At 38.4% G+C, this 20,023-nt stretch overlaps 1 protein-coding gene across 1 annotated transcript in view; it reads right to left on the reverse strand.

The window, feature by feature from the left end:
- rasa3 (RAS p21 protein activator 3) overlaps positions 1-20,023 on the reverse strand; it is a 49,181-nt gene that overhangs the window by 3,715 nt on the left and 25,443 nt on the right. Inside the window, exons 5-18 of the mRNA XM_059346163.1 lie at positions 19,627-19,703; positions 11,054-11,134; positions 10,866-10,938; positions 8,673-8,746; positions 8,469-8,573; positions 6,846-7,002; positions 6,606-6,754; positions 5,749-5,863; positions 5,179-5,253; positions 4,965-5,088; positions 3,622-3,728; positions 3,154-3,231; positions 2,950-3,027; positions 2,612-2,685 (exon numbers count right to left, since the gene is read on the reverse strand). Of these exons, the coding sequence (XP_059202146.1) occupies positions 2,612-2,685; positions 2,950-3,027; positions 3,154-3,231; positions 3,622-3,728; positions 4,965-5,088; positions 5,179-5,253; positions 5,749-5,863; positions 6,606-6,754; positions 6,846-7,002; positions 8,469-8,573; positions 8,673-8,746; positions 10,866-10,938; positions 11,054-11,134; positions 19,627-19,703 (1,367 nt within the window). The remainder of the gene's footprint in view (positions 1-2,611; positions 2,686-2,949; positions 3,028-3,153; positions 3,232-3,621; positions 3,729-4,964; positions 5,089-5,178; positions 5,254-5,748; positions 5,864-6,605; positions 6,755-6,845; positions 7,003-8,468; positions 8,574-8,672; positions 8,747-10,865; positions 10,939-11,053; positions 11,135-19,626; positions 19,704-20,023) is intronic.

A 20,023-nucleotide genomic window follows, 5' to 3' on the forward strand; every position in this document is an offset into this window, starting at 1 on the left:
ATTGTTCAATGATGAAAAATAATCGTTAAACGGCAAGAAATTCACATTGAAATTCTAACAGAAACGTTCATATTTGCTTGCTTTTAAAATTCTTGGTTTGATTTTATACGACCACGTTTAAAAGCTCAAGAATGCCGTGCTTCTCAGCTCGCAACTGATTAAGCATTAAATCAATAAATACATGTTGGATTACCTATCTCAAGGAAGTTAATTATCACACTGTATTAAAATAACTTGAACCAGCCTGTAACTTGAAATCAATCCAAATAAATGATGTTACATTTTGGAAAATGTGTGACAGTAATGTGAGATATACCCACTTTTTGTTGTTAATGAGCTAAAACATGCAAAACCACCGGTATGGTCCTTTCAGGGAGAGTAAACACCAGGATGTTTATGTTTTAGCGCTTGAGGGCCGTAGCATACATGAAATATGAAGCGTCAGGGTTATAAACAACAAAGTTACGACTCTCCCGCAGGAAGACTTGAACTCTTTCTCTCACTAGTGAGCCAAGAACGTGCTGGTTCCACGTCTGCCGTGACGTGGTAGTGATATGGTCACAGTGTGGACAGAGGGGGTATAAAGGGGCAGGATGCGGGCAGATATGAGATCCCAGAAATGTTTGTACAGTAACCAACCCCTGCTGTCACTGTCACACCAAGCATGTCTGGCACGGCGAGGATCTAGATCAGCACTAGTGAGGGCTTAAAGGCATCAAGGTTAACACTTTACTTTATACCGGCACAGTCACTGTGTGCACCAGTCTACTGCCATTTCAATGCAGAGAGGCTAATATTCATCACACAGTGCGATTCGAGGTCAGATATAAAGTAAAGTGCAGCAGCATCTACAGTAGCGCATGATGTTGGTGGGAGAGAAAACGGCCGGCTTGGTTTCGGGGGCGGAGGGGGTTTACAGTGCAAACACAGGGGGTCACAAGGGCAAAGCCTTCATATAGCGAAGCTCTTACCTGCCCTTCGTGCCTTTTGACCCCTTCCCATCAATCCTCTTTATAGTGAGTTTTACACTCCTACGCCCGGTAGCAGAGACAAAAAGAGGGTGGGGATGTAGATGAGCGAGACGCTGGCACAGCTACGTTAAACTGGAGACTCTCCTCGCCTTTACAGCCTCGTTAGAAATATCATCAAAACAACAGCCCATGTGTTGTCCAGTGTCGGGTGTATCTTATTGAGACACACCATGAGGGCTCAAGTGTGGAAAAGTGGAAAAATCCAGCTCCACTTCAGTGATAACTTAAAGGAACAGTTTGACTATTTGGGAAATACTGTTTTTTTCGCTTTCTAGTAAAGAATTCGATAAGAAGAATGATATCTTCTGTGTGATAAAAGCACTCCCAGCTCGTCACATACTGGACACGTGATTATTGTTGTAAATTCATAAAAAATCTACTTGGTTAAGGTTAGGAAAACATTGTGGTTTGGAGTAGGGATGTGCGTTTGGAAAAACGCTGCCAACTCAATTATCTATAGTGTTAACAATCAATTAATCCATTAATTGCTGCATGCATACATGTGCAAAATAAACAAATATATACAATACTATGCAAAAGCCTGTTTTGATAACGGTCGCTTTTATTTTGAAAGGACCAAAAGAGACTTGATCCTGTCGATCATAAAACTAACTCAAGTGAGATTAAACTGTAAAGATAATGTCAAGGAGTTCAATGTTTTATGTTTTAGCCCCCGAAGAGGCATGAGGCTGGTTTTCACAGTAATCTTGCATATTTAAATGTGTTTTGTGTTTAAAAAAGTTTTTGGATCAAATTAAACTCAGTATTCATGCTAGCCAGGTTTGATACAGTAAGCTAGTTTTGCCCAAATTAATACTCCTGTATTTCTGTGAGTTTTATAATTGTTATTGATGCTTTCAGTTTGCAAACTGGAGCTTTATCCAGCTTAATTCTCAGCTCATTGGTTTATTGATGTACGGTACTGATATGCAGTCAGAGATAAAATTAAAATTAAACAATACACAGATCGATTAAAAAATTCCACGTTCCACAAATTCTTAACAAATAATCGTTCATTGATTAATTATTCCCATCCCTAGTTTGGAGTTAAAAAACAGTACAATTGAGACATTTTCACAGGACTTCCGGGGTAAAACTTCCATGTTTGTTCGAGCATCCACCCTGACCTCTCACTCATTTTATACTATGTTACATCAATTCCTCAGGCAGCCTTGCACATCTATAAATGACACTTAAGAGGTAATCTGTGCGTTAAAAATGAAGACTTGGGGGGATTAAGAATGGATTGAAAGCAGAATGCAAATATTTCCCAAAATGTCAAAGTATGTGTGGACAGTTAAGCCTCAATTGTCAACTCAGCTGTCTAAAGCTAGAAACAAGTGCCAGGAAAACCTTAATAAAGCAAGAAGAAGACAAACATTCAAGCTGCTGAATTAGCAGTGAAAAGATGACAGACGTTACGGTAACAGCCACAGTATGTAAGACAAGTTCTACAAATGACAGTTCCATAAATTCTCTAAACATGTGTAGGACTTCTTAGCAGTGCTGTTGAAAAAGTTTATAGACTTTTTATTTATTAGGTGTATCTGTATCTGTTTAACAATAAGTTGGCTCCTTACCCCTCTTTGAGCATGATTGGTGTTTCGATACTCTTCTGATCCCATTTCCCAGAGGTGGAGATCAGGTCCAGGAACTGTGGAGAGAAGTTAAATATGTCATATATCAACATAATTATTGTGGCTGTAACTTTTCTTCCCCCTCATGCGAAATCCAACCATGAAAATCAGGCTTTGACATCCTTCTATCCACTCCACATTTTCATTCAGTTCTTTTCAAACGTCTCCACTGTTTTATTCATGTGAGTTTATCGTCATCTGACACACGAGACAAAGAGAATATTTGATTGCGTGTCTGCAAACTGGCAGGGATTTATTGCGTGTAACGAGGAAACACTCACATTCTTCACAGCGTCTGCATATTTCTGCTCATTGAAGTAGTCGTAAAACGCAGCCATGTAAGACTCTTTGAAATTGGCCTTGAAAAGGAATAAAAGTAGAGGGACACAGAGGAAGATTAGCAAAGGGTGAACTTAACTTTTGTCACTGATATGCAATTAATGTCTAGTTTAGTTACAGGAATGAAAACAGACGAATACACTCACAGATTTGGACTTGGCGAGACTTCCCAGGGTCTGGATCGTCTTGGAGATGAGGGTGAGGGTTCGAGAGGTGGCGGGATCCTAGCGAGACAAAAAATAAACAATCTTGAGGTCAGATATCACTCTTAAACACATCATGAAAGCAGTAATATGAAATAAAGTCTAAACCTTGAACTGGCAGGGTAATACAAGCAAGAATTTACTGTTTGAAAGGCAAAAATGAATGCTAAAAGCCAGCTTGGAAATTTGAACATACGAAAAAAAATAATAGAGAGAGAAATAAATAACAAAAAAGATTCTAACAAAACAACCTCTGCTGAGGAAAACTGTGTTACATAATTGAAATATTCTGTTTCCAAGTTCTACAATTAACTTTGAACTCAAGATTTTTACATTTTTAGCTAAATATCTTCAGCACCACTTATGTGCATATGTATACATGTTGGTTTGGTGTTTAAAATTCAGACTCACTGGATGGTGCGGCCGTAGATGGAACAAGTTGGGGGAGAGGATGGCGGGAGCGAAGAAACGCAGAAAAATGAAACTGCTCACCGCCGTGTATCGGACATCTTGGTCAACTAGAGAGCAGACAACAGGGATTTATCACACATGTTATACTTGCTTACATTATATCCAAGACAACACATATACAGTCGGTCCGGAAGATTTATTCAATGTGCTGTCTGAATTATACAGAAAATGAATTCAATTTCAACTGATAACTAACTACGAGTAAAATTCAAGCACCTCCATGGTACCTAAAGCAAAAATATTTAGACTGCTGAAGTGTTTATCATCACATCATAATAGTTAATATGAATACCAGCAAAAACATAAAGCAATCAATGTACGTTGACACAACGGATTATGTTGATAATCAGGATTTTTTTAGGCACTATATTCAAATTAAAGCATATTTCTGAAATTGAAAACAAAACATTTTTAGAACTGTCAAGACATATACAAACCCTGATAACAACAACAATATTTATTCCCAGTGGTGGAATGTAACTAAGTACATTTACTCAAGTACTGTACTTATGTATAATTTTGAGGTACTTGTACTTTACAAGAGTATTTCCATTTAATACAACTTTATACTTCTACTCCACTACATTTTGAGGCAAATATTGCACTTTTTACTCCGCTACATTTAGCTGACAGCTTTAGTTACTTTTCAGGTTGAGATTTAACATAAAAACATGATACATTTAAAGTGATTAGACATGTATCTAGTTAAATCTCATAACAGTATATTAAGTAGTTAAAATTAGTCCTATATTTACAAAATTAAAACACTCCTTACATAAAAGCATCAATAATAATAATCCAATAAAATATTTGGAATATATAAAACAATATGAGGAGATCCATTCTGCATAACGGGTACTTTTACTTTTGATACTTTAAGTAAATTTTAATGCTGATACTTTAGTACTTTTACTTCAGTAAGTTTTAAATGCAGGACTTCTACTTGCAGTGGAGTAATTTCAGTATTAGTACTTTTATTTAACTAAGGGATCTGAATACTTCTTCCACCACTGTTTATTCCTCCTGCGACTGCAGTGCTCTGTGACGGCCAACAGGAGGCAGCACAGCATGTGACAGTGGGTGCACATACTCCACACAACCATAATGAGTGTGTGGGAGGCTTAAGTGCTTTCAGGTTTGACACAAATAGCAGAGCACAAGAAAGAAGAAAGTGTCCTTGGACATTTTGCACATCCTGCTCTTTATTGTCTGTTTCCTGTTCTCTAACAGCAGCTCGCCTTCTTTCCTCCATCTCTCTGCGAGTCATTCAGGAGGTGGGTTACCTTGAAAACGGGTGGCAGCGGACTCTCTCAGAGAGAAGAAGATATCACACATGACGGTGGGACAGCGGACGCCAGATGTGGTGATAACGTTGAAGATACGGTCCACGTACTGACGGAGGTTTTCCTGAAGAGGAGAGGTGGTGCAGATGTGTCAGATAATGCACGCTGACAGCACACAAACACACAAACACACATGGACACTTGATGTTCTCACCCTGTTTGTGTCCAGGTTTTCCGACTCTTTGAGCTTCACTGGGTCAATTTCACAGGGTTTGTGTTCTGTGCAGATCTGTCAATATTCACAAAGGTATTCAATTCATATCTGATAGAGCAATGATTAACTGTTATGTTCATTTCTCAGGAACAGCAATAATGTCTGTGGGTCAATTTGACATGTTTAATTATCCAAAAGTATCATAAACCAAAAAATTCCAATAAACATTGTTTCTATTTCATCATTAACTCAATTACTAACCATTTCAATCAATATTTAGTACAATGGTGATCTTTATCACAGATCATGGTTCAATGAGCATAATTCACTTGTTTTCCATTAAAAAATGCAGGTTAAAACTTTTTTTTAATTAATTAATATTGGAAATACCTACATATAAAATACAATGATTTTACATGACACTGATATGTGAAATTAACCATTTTCATTTTATATGTTGATTACACTTATTAAGCCAAGCAGAAGCAGATTTAAAAAAAACATGACAGGATGGTTAAAATGAGTGTAAACAAACAAACAAACAAACATGGAAGTGTGACAGTGCCGTACCTCATCTATAATGGGTTTGAGCGTGACTTGCAGATAGTGCATTCCTGCCAGCTTCATGGTCTCATCAATGCACTTGGAAGTCAGCGAGTTTCCTCGGAAAATGGTGTTAGGATCCCTACGCACAGAGACAGAGTGTGGGTTTTTATTTTTAAAGGCAATTTTTATTTTTCAGTATGCACAACTATCAGGGTGCAACAATCCAATGCAAATACTTTTTATATCCTTCTCCAGTGCTCCCTTTTCCCCTCGTGCAACCCCAACAACAAGCAGAACAATTCCATAAATTATTACTGGGGCTTCATAGAAATATATATATATATATAAATAATTATATTGACAAATAAATACATAAAGCCTCAGTTCAGATAAATACTTTTAAGTAAAATCCACCAGAAAATACTTGAGATTCAGTTCCTTCCACCTTTCCCTTACAAAAGCAACACTGCAACAGGGTGTTTTTTTTACACTGCGGTTTAATAAATAACATGATTTTTGAGGCTTATTTAATATCCACAATAAATTACATTGCTGTGGCTGCCTATATTGTCACAGTCAAGAAAAAATGCTAAGCTGGTTTCATAAACAAGATGATGACCTAATTTCTACAGTTGACTTAATTAAAATGATTCAAGAATAATTATATGTCACACCCGATTTAGTGGTGACATTCATTCATTACAAACGCCAGAAATACAACACTTAGCTGGCTTATAATAAAGAAATATACTCATATTAAGGCTAAGAAAGACAACACAGCAAAAAGTGGTAAGTTCTACAACATGTAAGGCCTCTTTATACTTTATTAACTGAATTGTGACAAGTATTATTTAGTTGTTGAGCTGCAATGGTACACTCACTGTGTGCGGTTGACTTCGGCGTGAGCAATGGAGCTGATAAAAGGCACAATCTTGCCGTAGTGGAGAAACAGACGCACGAGGGGAATGGCGGCTTCTTGTTTCTCTCGACACACTTCCCCCAGAGTGTGAGCTGTGGACGACGACACGGGCTGGACAGAGAGGGGCGAGCGGTAAACCTGAGGTGTTCAAACAGTGAAGTGTAAAGCAGTAAACAACATGTGTGAGTTCATGTTCACGTACCTCTACGTTAGCAGAGTGCAGCAGCAGCTCTCTGAGGGGAGTGTAGTGTTCGGAGGGGAAGACGTGGTCCTCTGTGTAAACGATGTTCAGACGCAGAGAGCCGAGCTCTTCTACCTTCACAGACTTCCCTCCGTTCTCCCTCGGCTGAAGAAAGTACCTGGAGAAGAAAAAACGACCAGGATGAAACAGAAGTGAAATAACACTGCATTAATCAATATTTTGAGATTAACAGATGAAAACTAATGTGATGTGGAAGGTGTTCCTGGATGTAATATCACATAATTTTGCAGTTTCCCTCAGCTTTACGAGGCGTTTTAGAATCTTTTAGCTTATTGTTTTGGTTCATTCTCGCTTTCAGTAGAATACTTTTTTTTAGAATACTTTTTTTTTGTTTTAGCATCTTTCAGCTTATTGTTTTGGTTCATTCTCACTTTCAGCAGAATACTTTGCACATCTATTTCATGGGAGTGGAACTACCAAATCAAAAGTTGCAAAAACAAACTCTGGTACACTGTCTTATTTGCAAAATACATTCATTGGCTACGTTTTGGTGCTAGACCTTGCAAGTTTGTTTCAGGAGATTGAAACTTTTCTCTTTCTCTTCTGCCAGATATTTCCCTCAGTAGTTGGTGCAGACCAAAACCGAGGAAAAACGAGAGTGAATATTGGAATTTGGATTCCTTGGGTGGCCACCAGCATGACTCCAAGTGAATGCTAATTTTCCTCTGTGCTTCATTGATGTTTTATTTTAAAATAAGATACGTGCAATCAGACTTTTTAACACCTCAGCACATGCCAAACATGTAGCAATAGAACCAGACTGAATATCTTGCACATACAATCTTGCACATATGCAAAAATACTTTTTGTACTTATGTCACTTTGTTGCCCAGTTTGACTTTCACCATGAATTAGCCCCCTGTACATATCCCGTCTTGTGTTACTTTTTGTTTCTTACTTTGTAATATTGTAGTTTTTAACTTTCTCAGTCACCTGCTGCTAAGACAACACGATTTTCCCTCAGGGATTCTAAAAGTACTCTGTCTGTCTGTCTGTCTGTCTGTGCACATGCATGCAGGACCTGCAGGCCACAGGTTTCCGTTTGTAGTCTGAGTAATATTGACAGATCATATCCGCGCTGGCTATGGCTGACTGCAGGTAACGAGTCCATGTGGAGAACAAAAGAGGCGGAACTGCCACATATAAAATCTAGAAAATTGTGTAACTGAATATGTTCTCATTGAATGTAAGGGGTTGATTATTCCACTGTGAATTGTACTGCACTGATTGCCCAATTCTTACTCTCATTGTTCAGCTTTCCAAAGCAGTATTCCTCTGTGAAGTTTTCCAAAATAAACAGAATACAAAAACAGGCTCTGTTGGGTCAGTAATGCTGGAAAAGAGGATTCATGCTCAGTGAAATCTACCCAAAGTTTAAAGAAGGTCTGTTGTCAGTGTTGCTGCTGTTGCTGTGGCAACACATGCTCAGAATGTCAATGGACCATGATGATGAAATCAAACGCACCCAGCCCCAGCTGGGCACATGCAGCACTCGTTCAGTGGAAAAAAACATAAAGCAGAGGGAGTGATTGTGATTGGCAGAGTGAGTGATGTTCCTCTCACCATGCGTCATGGACACCAGCCTGACCCAACACCCGCAGAGGAACTCGAACACCTCCCAGGAACTCGTCCCCGAACTTCAGGTTGCTGGCGTTCCACAGATCCACCCTGAACACAAACACAGGGGACAGTTCAGACGAGGGAGAAGCTTTAGCACTGATAGTGACACACTCTCCTCAAAGCCTGTTAAGACAGCTGCCAGCTCACCTCAGTGCCAGCTTGTCCACGTCCTCCTCTTCAACGTCAAACTGCCGCTTTGTGTAGCTTAACGGCCGTGTCACCTGGAAGTGGACACGGAGAAATTTAGCACAAACCATGTAGAAGGCAATATTTCTTCCTGGTTTAGTTACAAGATCATTTACATCCCGAAAAACAGGCTGGTGGAAGCTGAAACAGAATACTGAGACTGCAGCTCAGACAGTTAGTTGATTAATCAGCACAATACCAATAACAGCGACAGGAAAGTTTTGACATTATAGATTCAATTTGGCATTGAAAAAGGAAAGCGACCTTACAAATTATTTTATTTTGAGATATTATTTTTATTTTTTTGCATTTCGATGGATTGAGTGAAAAAGTGCAGAAAACACATGCAGACATGCAGAAAAAAAAAATTCTATTCCACAACTTAGTGTCATTGTTTCAACTCTATATATGATGCCATTTTTTCTTACTGTTGCAGAATAAAAAAAATGCAAGTATAACACCCATGACACTATTTTCCAACTTTGTAAAAATCAACTAGGAAAAAAAATCATCCGATTAATCAATCATAATAAAATTTAAGATGCATCCCTTAATGAGACATCACAAGGTTCATGCAATGCCCTTATGCAGTTTGAAAAACTTTATTTACTTTCATTGCAGCTATTTGTTGACATGAATAGCCCAGTTTTTAATCAGGCTGGAATGACCCAATTCAAGCTCTAAGCTCACTATCTGACAGATTTGAGTCCCAATGGGAGCTATCAGAGATCAGAATGTGGCTGCAGGGTCCATGTAAGTTTGAAACGATGAGAACATCAAGTTTGAAACAATGAAAAAAAAGGACGACCACATGACAGAAACATGATAGATGGCCTGTGTTTGTGCGTGGACGTGGGCCTCAGAGGGGGGCTGCAGGCAGAAAAGCACCACAGCGTATGAGTCCTGTTCATGTGGTGGTCTGGAATAAATGAGACGGTCTTGTCGGATAGAAATCAATGGAGCAGATTGTTTGGTGGTTTGTCCGAATCAATCATACTCTTGTCCTGCTGTCTTCTAGTGCTGCAGCGGGGAGGCCAGAGGGAGGAGCGACACAAAAATGTCAAAGCTGGTGAGCGAGGGTTAACGGGGGCAGTCTGAAAGGGAGTTTGTGTCTGCCTGAAAAATATCTATAAATATAAACTCATGAATATTAAAACGTGCGTGACACTGACTACTTTTAAAGGAGACCTTCAGAAAAAATGAATACTGCAAACATGTATGTGTTTTAGGTTGCTTTTGCTACTTTTTCTTAACTTTTATTGCACGATTATCAAAAATTACAGTAGTTATGGTAAGAGCCCGACCTATATATCAGCCCATGGGTTATATATTTTCCAATAGGAAAACCTTTCTTACAGAACACATAGTGTAGAAAACAATGCATGGCTGTTTTTTTAGAAATTATGTCAGATATTTACTTTATTTCTATTTATTCCGTATTCATTAGACAGCAATGAATTGATACTAAACATTAATTTTACATTTTATATTGTTTATTTTTTCTTTATTTTGTCTGTTTTCATTTCTAGTATTGATTTATATGATGTATAATCATTTTAAATATTTTTGTTAAAGTAATTGGTTTAAAAAAGCAGCCTTCTGACTACCTTTGTTTAGACATATTGGTGCGCAATAAAGATAGAAAAAGTCTATTTTTTATTCCGATATTAATGAGTGAATTTTCCTTCTCGAAACTCAGTATTCGTATCAAACTCAATTATCCCATATCGACAATGACAAACAAGTTACTGTTGAACAAATTACACGCAGAAATATTCACCTAATCCAGATAGTGTGAAAAGTAGTTATGAAGCTATCTCCCTTTCAACATTATTAGCCAGAAAGCTAATTTTTTAAAGGGCTCCTACATTTGAAATGTGGTTGAGAGAGCTGGGAAATGTATTACACTTGGAGAAAATCAGGTACATTATATCTGCTAAAGAGGATATCTTTTTTTAAATCTGGCAACCTTTTCTTGATTTAATGTCTAAAAACTGAATTAGTGCTATTCTGTTGCTGTGCCATTTATTTTATACCCATGTTTTGTTTGTCTCATGTCAAAAACTCCACCAACTATCTCTAATTTGTATATATTTTTCTGTTATGAAATCAATTACAATAAATACACACACAGACAAAAAAAGAAATATTCACCTCAAAATAGAAAACCTCTTCATACTGTGGATTGTTGGTTTTTCTCTTCACTTTGGTCTTCTTAGCTTCCGACCTGAGAGAAGCAGAAAGGCAGACGGAGATGAAACCTCACATTTATCCAAAGTTCAACATGTGATAAAAGAGGGTTTGTCAGGTGAAATCACGTCAAGTCATGTGAAGGTTCTGACCTTGATGGTCCCAGTAAGGAGACAGCAGCGTACGGATCACATTGGCCGTTGACGATCGGAAGACCTTGGCACTCCAACACACTGTAGAAACACAAAGCACGAGTGAATAATCACACCTCCAACAGCCTTCAGCGCCTTCATACACATCACTGTGACGTTCATTTAAATTCACCATAAACACTGTGTGACTCATCCAGTGTCTGCTCTGACTGCCTCACCTTATTGCCAAAACATCAGGAATTATCGTATGAAAAGTTGAATATGAAACAACTGAATTAAATAAAAAAATATTATTATTCCCCTGTTTTATTCTTCTTTTTCTTCTCTTATTACAATTATTATCCTATTTATTTATTTATTTTTGTTTATTTTTGTGTGTATACTTATTTACATATACAATGTATTTATTGGTCTATTGTTAATAGGATTATGAAAGGAACATAAGTATAAACAAATGTTTTATCATTATATACATCTCTACCATGTAATGTCTTATATGTACTGTCATTATACTTTCTGTTGAATAAATATAGATATATATCTGATATGTAATATAATTTAAGAGCTGATTTCTAGCCATTTTCTATGGTTTCCTTGATAATAATTTTGGTTATTATCAAGAAAAAGTCTAGAAAATGTCTAGATATCAGCTCTTAAATTAAACTCTTATGAGCAATTTTTGTTGTTATCATTATATTTGTCCAAACAAATGTACCTTTAGCTGTACCAGGCATTAAAATGAACAAGAAATTGAAGAAAACAAAGGTGGTCTAATAATTTTTCCATGACAGTATATCATAATAAGGTGGATTTAAACTACCATCCCAATACCATGCTTAGTTAAGAGGAGCTAGTTCAACTCTTGTTAAAGAAAAGTTTTGGTAGGGTAAGGCCCTGAAACTTGCACATCTAAATGGTATGCAGCCATGGTTAATGCTATTAATTACACATCTGCTTTTCTTCTATGACACGTCAAAATGTCTGCCTGAACAAGGTCTATTTATAGCTTTACCAGCTGCAAGTAAGTTCACAAACAATTCATCTGTGGATATTTAGTAAAGGCATAAAGTATTTTTGACTTGAGTTATCAACAGGAGCGTTCACTTAAAATAAGTGTTTCAGTGCCTAAAAGGGAGTTTTTTTAATTGAATAAAAACTACATCTAAAGAGAGCATCAGATCAAGCAGTCCACTCATCCGCCTCCTTTCCACAGACATGAAACATCTGCTCCATTCATACTGCAGCTCACTCCTACGCTGGGAGTCCTCGCTAGTAGATTTTGGGCCAAGTGGAGAGCTCTCTGTGAGTTTTCTCAGCATGAAAAAGGTCCCTGGTGTCAGTGTGAGGTGTGTCTGTATGTATGTAAGGAGGGCAGAAACAGAGAGAGGGACAGATGAAAAGAGATGGAGGGAAGTAATTCCATTTGAGCTGTTGGCGAAGGGTTGTGCCAATTTTAAATCCTGTGTGATCCAGCAGCTACAAACAGCACAAAGACAGAGAGAGGCCAGAGAAAACTAAAATAAAAAGCAGAACAGAACATTTCTTCAGATTTCTGACAGAAAGATCAGACTGAGAACAAAGGAGATCGGAAACAAAGCTCGGGTTGGATTTAATCCTCAGATGTGATCACCAAGGGAAGAAAAAAGGAACGTCCTTTTTCCAAATCACACCACATACATTCATGCATGTTTAGATTTACTAGTGCAGTACATGCCACACTACAACATCTGCAACTCCTTAAAACACTTACTTTTCACAAGGTACGCACACCATCCAGCACATACACATTGAACATTGATATTCGCTGGAAACTATTTGAATATTATTGGAAAATTGAACCCTGTAGCGCACTTTAAAACTGAAAATTTTTTTTGTAGAAATTGCAGTAAAATGCTGTCAAATTGCACCAGAAATAGGGCGTAAAATTAAAAATTGAATATCACCGCAGTAGATGCTTATAATTACCATAAATCAAGGAATAGGACAAAAATGTTAAACTGTAGAAAACACTGGTTTCATGTCAAATTAAAGGAGAAATACCATATTGTCGCATGGACACAATTAACCTAAAAAATAAAGGGACTTTTCAGTCTAAATTACAGTTTTTGCTGATATTTACATCTAAATTTACGGTAGAAAAACCCATTCACTGTATTTTTTATGGTTCTGGCAACCACAGCTGCCGGTATTTTACAGTAAATTAAACAGATTTTCTTTTTACAGTGTAGAGATGAGATGAGTCAGATGTGGAAATCCAGAGAGTGTTTTACTGACCAGGTGTAGGTCTATCACACAATGGGGCGGAGCTCCCCTAAAAGGCGTCCGATCAGAAACAGTGCAATGCCGCAACACGTCCTACGTAAATAATGATATTTGGAAAAATGAATTCAAAAATCTTCAAAATAGAGGATCCACACCTTCGTGCCATACGCAAGCCACATATGAAATCTTAGGTCAGTCTGACTAACGGTCAGCGAGATATGGCCTAGACACACACACACACACACACAAAAACCTGAATTAACTTTAACAACTCTTCTGTGAACTACATTTAATAAACTACACTGCAAAAAAGGGGTGTCTAAAAACAAGATAAAAACACTAAATCTGAGGGAAATTATCTTGCTGCATGGACAGATAATTTCACTTAACAGATTTCTCGAATTAAGATTGTTAAATCTAGAAATAAGCATGTTGAACACAAAGAAATTAATTCTTAAAAGAAGATACATTATCTAACTAATCTATCTATATAAATATACATTTTTTTTATCTTGGTAAGAACCAAATAATTTTCAGTGCAAAAAGTAACGTGTACGGTTACTGTTTGACATCCTGAAACACAACTTAAATAACTTTTTTATAGATTTCATTGAGTTTTTGTGAAATTGCTTGATCGGTTAATTTAGAAATTAAAAGGAAATAAAAGTGTAGGTTTTACTGTATATAATGTTTTACTGTATATAATGTTTTAATAGATTTTTTTTTATATATGGCTGTGTGTCTATCTATCTATCTATCTATCTATCTATCTATCTATCTATCTATCTATCTATCTATCTATCTATCTATCTATCTATCTATTCCTGTGTCCGATGACATCATGCTGTAAGGGGATTAGCACCCAAACAGGACAGGACACCCAGCGGGACGAATCACTTCCTGTGAGTCACAGTGATGCACCACAACCCACAATGCATGATGAGTTACACAGCAAATCGCTGTGCTGGCCACAGCTGAACTGACTGACACATGCAACAGCTTGCACCACCCTGCCGACACACACAAACACACACACAAACACAGGTTCCTAATAAGGAATAAGGAGAGGGCTGGGTTAAGCGTCACTAATGCCAGAGCGCTTCCTGTCCAATAAGCTTGTTTATATAACCCCTGCTTGGCCTACTATCCAGCCCTCTCTCTCTCTCTCTCTCTCTCTGTCATCACCACTGTGAGCTCTGACATGCCAGACAGTGGTGGTGAAGCAGACTTATTTGTTTTAGTCGACATTACTCACATTAGGTTAATGTGCTTCTTTCTCTGCGCCCACGTTAACTGTCAAAACAATTTGACTCAAATAACAGGGAAATTAATTACATCATAGCGCCAAAACCACACACAAATAAGCGGATGTGATTATGAGTCTGTGTCACTGACCCGCGCGCTGCTACAACAAAGTGAAATATTAAATTAAATCAGAACAGGGACTGGAGTATCTTCCAAAAGTGAACAATGCGTTACATGAGGCTTCCTGTCCTCAGATGCCTTTTATGGTATTACCCAACCTACTAAACTTGTAGGAATATACTGGAGATATAGCCTGGCTAACACCAGACTATTCTCAAATGAGGGCTAGTCTTGCAACGAGCAATGTATTTTTCCGTAGAGGAGGCGTGGTTTACGATCCTCCAGAGCCGTTTATTGGACGCTTAGAATGTCTATCAAAAGCGTCTGTAGGTAGCTCTTAGCCAATCAGATCAGTTATACCAGATGACGTAGTAGAGCAACAGAAATGGATGTTTGTTGTGTGTGTGTCTGTGAGAGAGTGTTGCTTGCTGCTTTGCTCCTCCAGTTCTTGCTTTCTGCAAGATTATTTATTTTCACGCTTTATTCCCCCTCGTGTCATTCAGCCACACACATCCACTGATTTTATGGGCAATAATCAAGCTGCTGCGGGCCTCTCGGCGGCTCCGCTGTCCGCGGGGTTATTAGCTAATAGCCGCTAGCGACGCTAATAGCCCCGCTACCATAACGCCGGTGATCTCAGCGGAGCCGCCGAGAGACCTTTCGCCTTTCAACTTTCGCTCTAAACTATTTAAAACACCATCTACAGCTAAAGAGAGTTTCGCGTCTGCTGCAGACATGTTGGATCCGGAAAACTACAAGCTTCCAAGTGCCGAGTAGTACGCGTCATCGTCTTGCCGTCCCTCCCCGCTCTGTGATTGGATCCCTAAAACAGGGCTAAGAAACGGCTCTAGTTTCCAGACTCCGCCGCAGTTCGAAATTAAATTCGAGCGCGCAAGGCAGTCTGGGTATACCCAGGCTACTGGAGATACTGGTAACATATGAAACTAGAAGATCCAAGGAACCTAAACTGCCCTACAAAACCTAACTGCAGAAAGTCAATATTACATCATCAATACATGTACAAATAAGTGTCAAATCACTTACCTACCTGTAACTCATTTGGCTAGCCATTTAAGAAACATTAAAAAACTTTAAAGCAATTTTTCTCAGCTTTACCCTTTGCGTAGTTACTGCAGTTAGGCTTTGTAGGGCAGTATAGGCACAGTCTGCGTCAGGAAGTTGTCGAAATAACGCTGCAAAGTTACAAAAGGGACTAGCTACATGCTAAAGACACTGGAACCAGGTATGTGACTCCGTAGCAACGTTATATTTAACAGACACAGCCGTATCGAAGCTACTCAGAGCCAAAGTTTTTGAAAGTTTGATAAAATGCTGCAATTGTTGTCGTCCATACATGTTTGATATCAGTTCAGTTCAGTTTGACTGAATAATTTCTTGGTCAGTCTGTGGGTTCGACTCTCATTGTGGAGAACTAAAAAGACTGAAGTTAGCTCCGTCATTTTTTATATTAATTACTTTCATTTCACTGCAGATGGGTGGTTTAAGTTGTGTTTGTTTGAACATATAGCTCCCTTACGGTTGAGCCCGTCCTTTTTCGTAGAAAGTTGACGGTGTTTTTCTTTTATTTTTGTTTACAAAATGACTAGTGCTACAAGTTGGCTAACCTGCACTGTCTTTTCATTTTATATTTTCCAGATGTGTATGTGTGTATGAGAGAGCAAAACTGACTGACTGTACAATTGATTCCTGTGCCAGAATAAACGGCTGGATGCCAATTGAGATGGTCGTTTTCGTCTCGTCATAAAATTACACAACACAAGAGGGAGAGTACCAAGCCGCTACACCCACGACTGTCAGTTTTCATCCCACGGTATCCTGTGACACTGGTAAACCGCCGCAACCCCAATTCAGATATTTTAACTGAGTAGAAGTGACTCTAAGCAACTGTAACTGTAAAAATACTCAATCCCAAAGTTAAAAGACTTCCATTGAAACTATTACTTCAAGGGAATATCAAAGTCTGTTTACGGGATTTGGGGAGTTTTCAGACTTCAGTGGAAGCTGCGAGAATTCTGATAAGTTGCCATAAGTGATGTCACCTGAGTCAGTGTCGGTTATGTCTGACCACTACAAGTTGGAAAAAAAGTGGAATAAAATTTGTAGGTGCCAAAATATAACAACGAGTATAGTATAGTATTGGTAGAAAAAAATATTTTAAGGTATCAAAAGTACACGTGAGAGTCACATTTACATACATTACATTATGTTGTTATTATAACTGATACATAAATGTGTAAGTAGTAATTTACTGTTGGGGAGAAGTGCTGATTTTACCATTAGATACTGTTGGGTGGTTTAAGAATGCACCTCATCTTCTATCAATAACTACATGGTTTTTTGTTTTCTTTTGGGAGGTCACTATAGTAAATATAACCTATAGATAAATGTAAAAAAGAAAAATAATAATTCCCTCCAAAATGTCATGTATCAGTATGAAGTAGCATAGTAGTAGCATAGTTGATACATTTTTTCTTTTTTTTCTTTTTTCTTATCTCTTTTTTGTTGCTGTTGCAATTCATGTAATTCATCAACACTGCGCTGACCTACAATGAAATGTGTGAATGATAAGTAACATTTCCTGACCCTGACTGAAGATTTCCTTCAATTGGTCAGTGTGATCTGTAGAGCTGAATGGGCACAGCTCTCTCTCTCGTACACGTGTCTTTCTAGAGAAATCTGACTAGATGACCTCCTGCTCTAAGCTCCTTACCCACAATGTGCTCTGGGAACAGAGCCACGCTGGCTCATCACCGGACTTTACTGCTGCATGTTACAGAAGAGGAGCTGGAGAGCAAACAAGCACACACACACACTAACACACACACACGCAGAATAATCCATCCAGACCATAATCATATCATTGATCCTCTGCAAACACTGAAGTTCACACACCACATGTAGTCAATCACATTTTGCACACACACTGATACAATGTAGTGAGGGCAGATTTATGAGTTCACGGAATCCACGATGTATCGATTCACAATAAAAAACAGATTTATTCTGAACAGAAAGCTCTAAACTCAAACCATCTCACAGCCTGTCAAAAGCTGTTGCTGGGCAACAAGCCAAGCACCTCAGAAAACCTCCAAAATCTGCACAATGGAACTAAAAAAAGTGGTGTACATGGCATGAAAACTACTTCCCACAATGCAAGAAACACAGTTTTACACCACAAATCTGAAGTTACTGCTCACTACTGAGTAAACTACTAAGTGTTCATTATATAGGGAATTTAAAGCAACACGATATATCAAAAACAGGTGGAAACACAACACATGCATCTGAAAACAGACACAGACAGTGTCAGGCTGATTTAAATCTGAAGCATCCTGACATGAATGTAAATGTCAGGATGTTAACATGTCAGTGTTACACAGGTAAAAGCTTGGCATGTTCACCACCTTACTTTAGCGTGTTTATTTTTTAACATCAGCTAATTAGGAGGGGTGACCCTGAATTGCAGACTATTTTGAATATATGATCGAAGAAGCCTGATTTGACTGCCAATCTCACAGTCAAACAGTCGTCACAGTGGCGGTAAACATGCTCATGGGACAAAGGATGATTCCATTTAGGTCAGGGATGGGCTAATGGAGGCCCAGGGGCCGCATACGGCCCGCACCCTGACTTGAAGTGGCCCTCAGTACAACTACATGCATTTGAGCATGAAATCTTAAAAGTGCAGAGTAAAAATGCACAAAATTACTTCTTGCAGTTAATGTTGGTCTGCTGTTCTTGCACTGAAGAAAAAAAAAAGAAATCACAGTCGGTGGTTATTTTTTATTTGCTTCAAACCTTTTGTATTCCTATTTATACTGTTATACATGCATTTGAGCATGAAATATGTGAAGTTACTGCACTGTAAACATATTTAAAATTGCAGTTTCATCATATCTGGATAAGTGCACGGTCCTATATGTGGCCCTGTGGTAGTGTCACTGAAAAATGCTAAATGTCTGATTTTACATAGAATTTACGGATTTCTAACAATCAATCATCACATAGGATATTCTGGTCTAACTTTGAGCCTTTTAATAATACTGTTAATAAAACATTTAAAATAACTCATGCCCTTTCAATCAGTCTGCTTAGTGTGCATGAATAAATCCCCATTGTAGACTAAGTTCATTAATTAATTCATTATCCTTAACCGCTTATCAGAACTCGGGTCACAGGGAACTGGATCCCTCCGATCCCAGCTGACATTGGGTGAGAGGCGGGGTTCACCCTGGATAGATCACCAGACTATCATAGGGCTGACACATAGAGACAGACAACCATTCACGCTCTCATTCACTCCTACGGGCAATTTAGGGTCACCAGTTTAACCTAAGCTGCATGTCTTTGGACTGTGGGAGGAAGCTGGAGAACCTGAAGAGAACCCATGCTGACACGGGGAGAACATGCAAAATCCACACAGAAGAGCCACAAACACAGTTGCACTCTTTAAATTTGAACATATTCGGGGGACCAATGAGCAAAACAATATCAAAAAAGGTAAAAGACTTGATGATCAGTCGACAATATGCAAAACTTAACCAGTGCTGCTGATGGGGAATGTAGAGAAAGGTGCATTTGGCATTAATGTAGGTATGTATATGTAATTTATAAAATGTACAATAGTTTTAGAGATATTTCAGTTTGGGCAATGCAGTCTCTAAGGCCTTGTGACTAAAATTAAAAGACATAAGTTGAAAATAACACTCACATAAAGCTGTGGAATCTTTGTTTACAAAAATGAGTTTCAATCTTTATGATGAGAGGATGTGGACAGGGAATTCGTAAGTGATTTTCTTCTCTTTACATGCTATTTTTGCTTGATTAAACCACTCAGGTCAAATAACACGTAGTATTGTTATGCATGAATAAGGACATTCAGTGTGAGTGTGTGTGTGTGTGTGTGTCTGTATGTGCAGTCTCACCGTGTGGCTAGTTTATGGTTGATGACTCCGCTGTCTGTGATGACTTCACTCAGACGCAGCTCCAGGTGCACTTTTCCCTGCAAACACAAATAGACACTTTTAATGCACACACCTCGGAATCCAAATGAGTGCTTACGAGCACTACAGCGTCCCCGAGTCGCCCACACGGCCAGGTGTCCAGTGACAAGTAGGACCGTCACTGTGCACTGAAAACCATGCATTCATCAATTTGTTTGTGTGTTTATGTGAAGTAGAGTTGGACCGTGATGTGAGACAAATCTCTGCTGACATGCGACTTAATCCAATCTAAAAAACGTCAGTTTTTATGCTGGTTTAGAGACAATCCATCTCTCACAATGAATGATTCATTGAGTTCAACCAGGGGTCTCTCAACTCA

Source organism: Centropristis striata, chromosome 2 (assembly GCF_030273125.1).
Source record: "Centropristis striata isolate RG_2023a ecotype Rhode Island chromosome 2, C.striata_1.0, whole genome shotgun sequence".
Taxonomy (NCBI): domain Eukaryota; kingdom Metazoa; phylum Chordata; class Actinopteri; order Perciformes; family Serranidae; genus Centropristis; species Centropristis striata.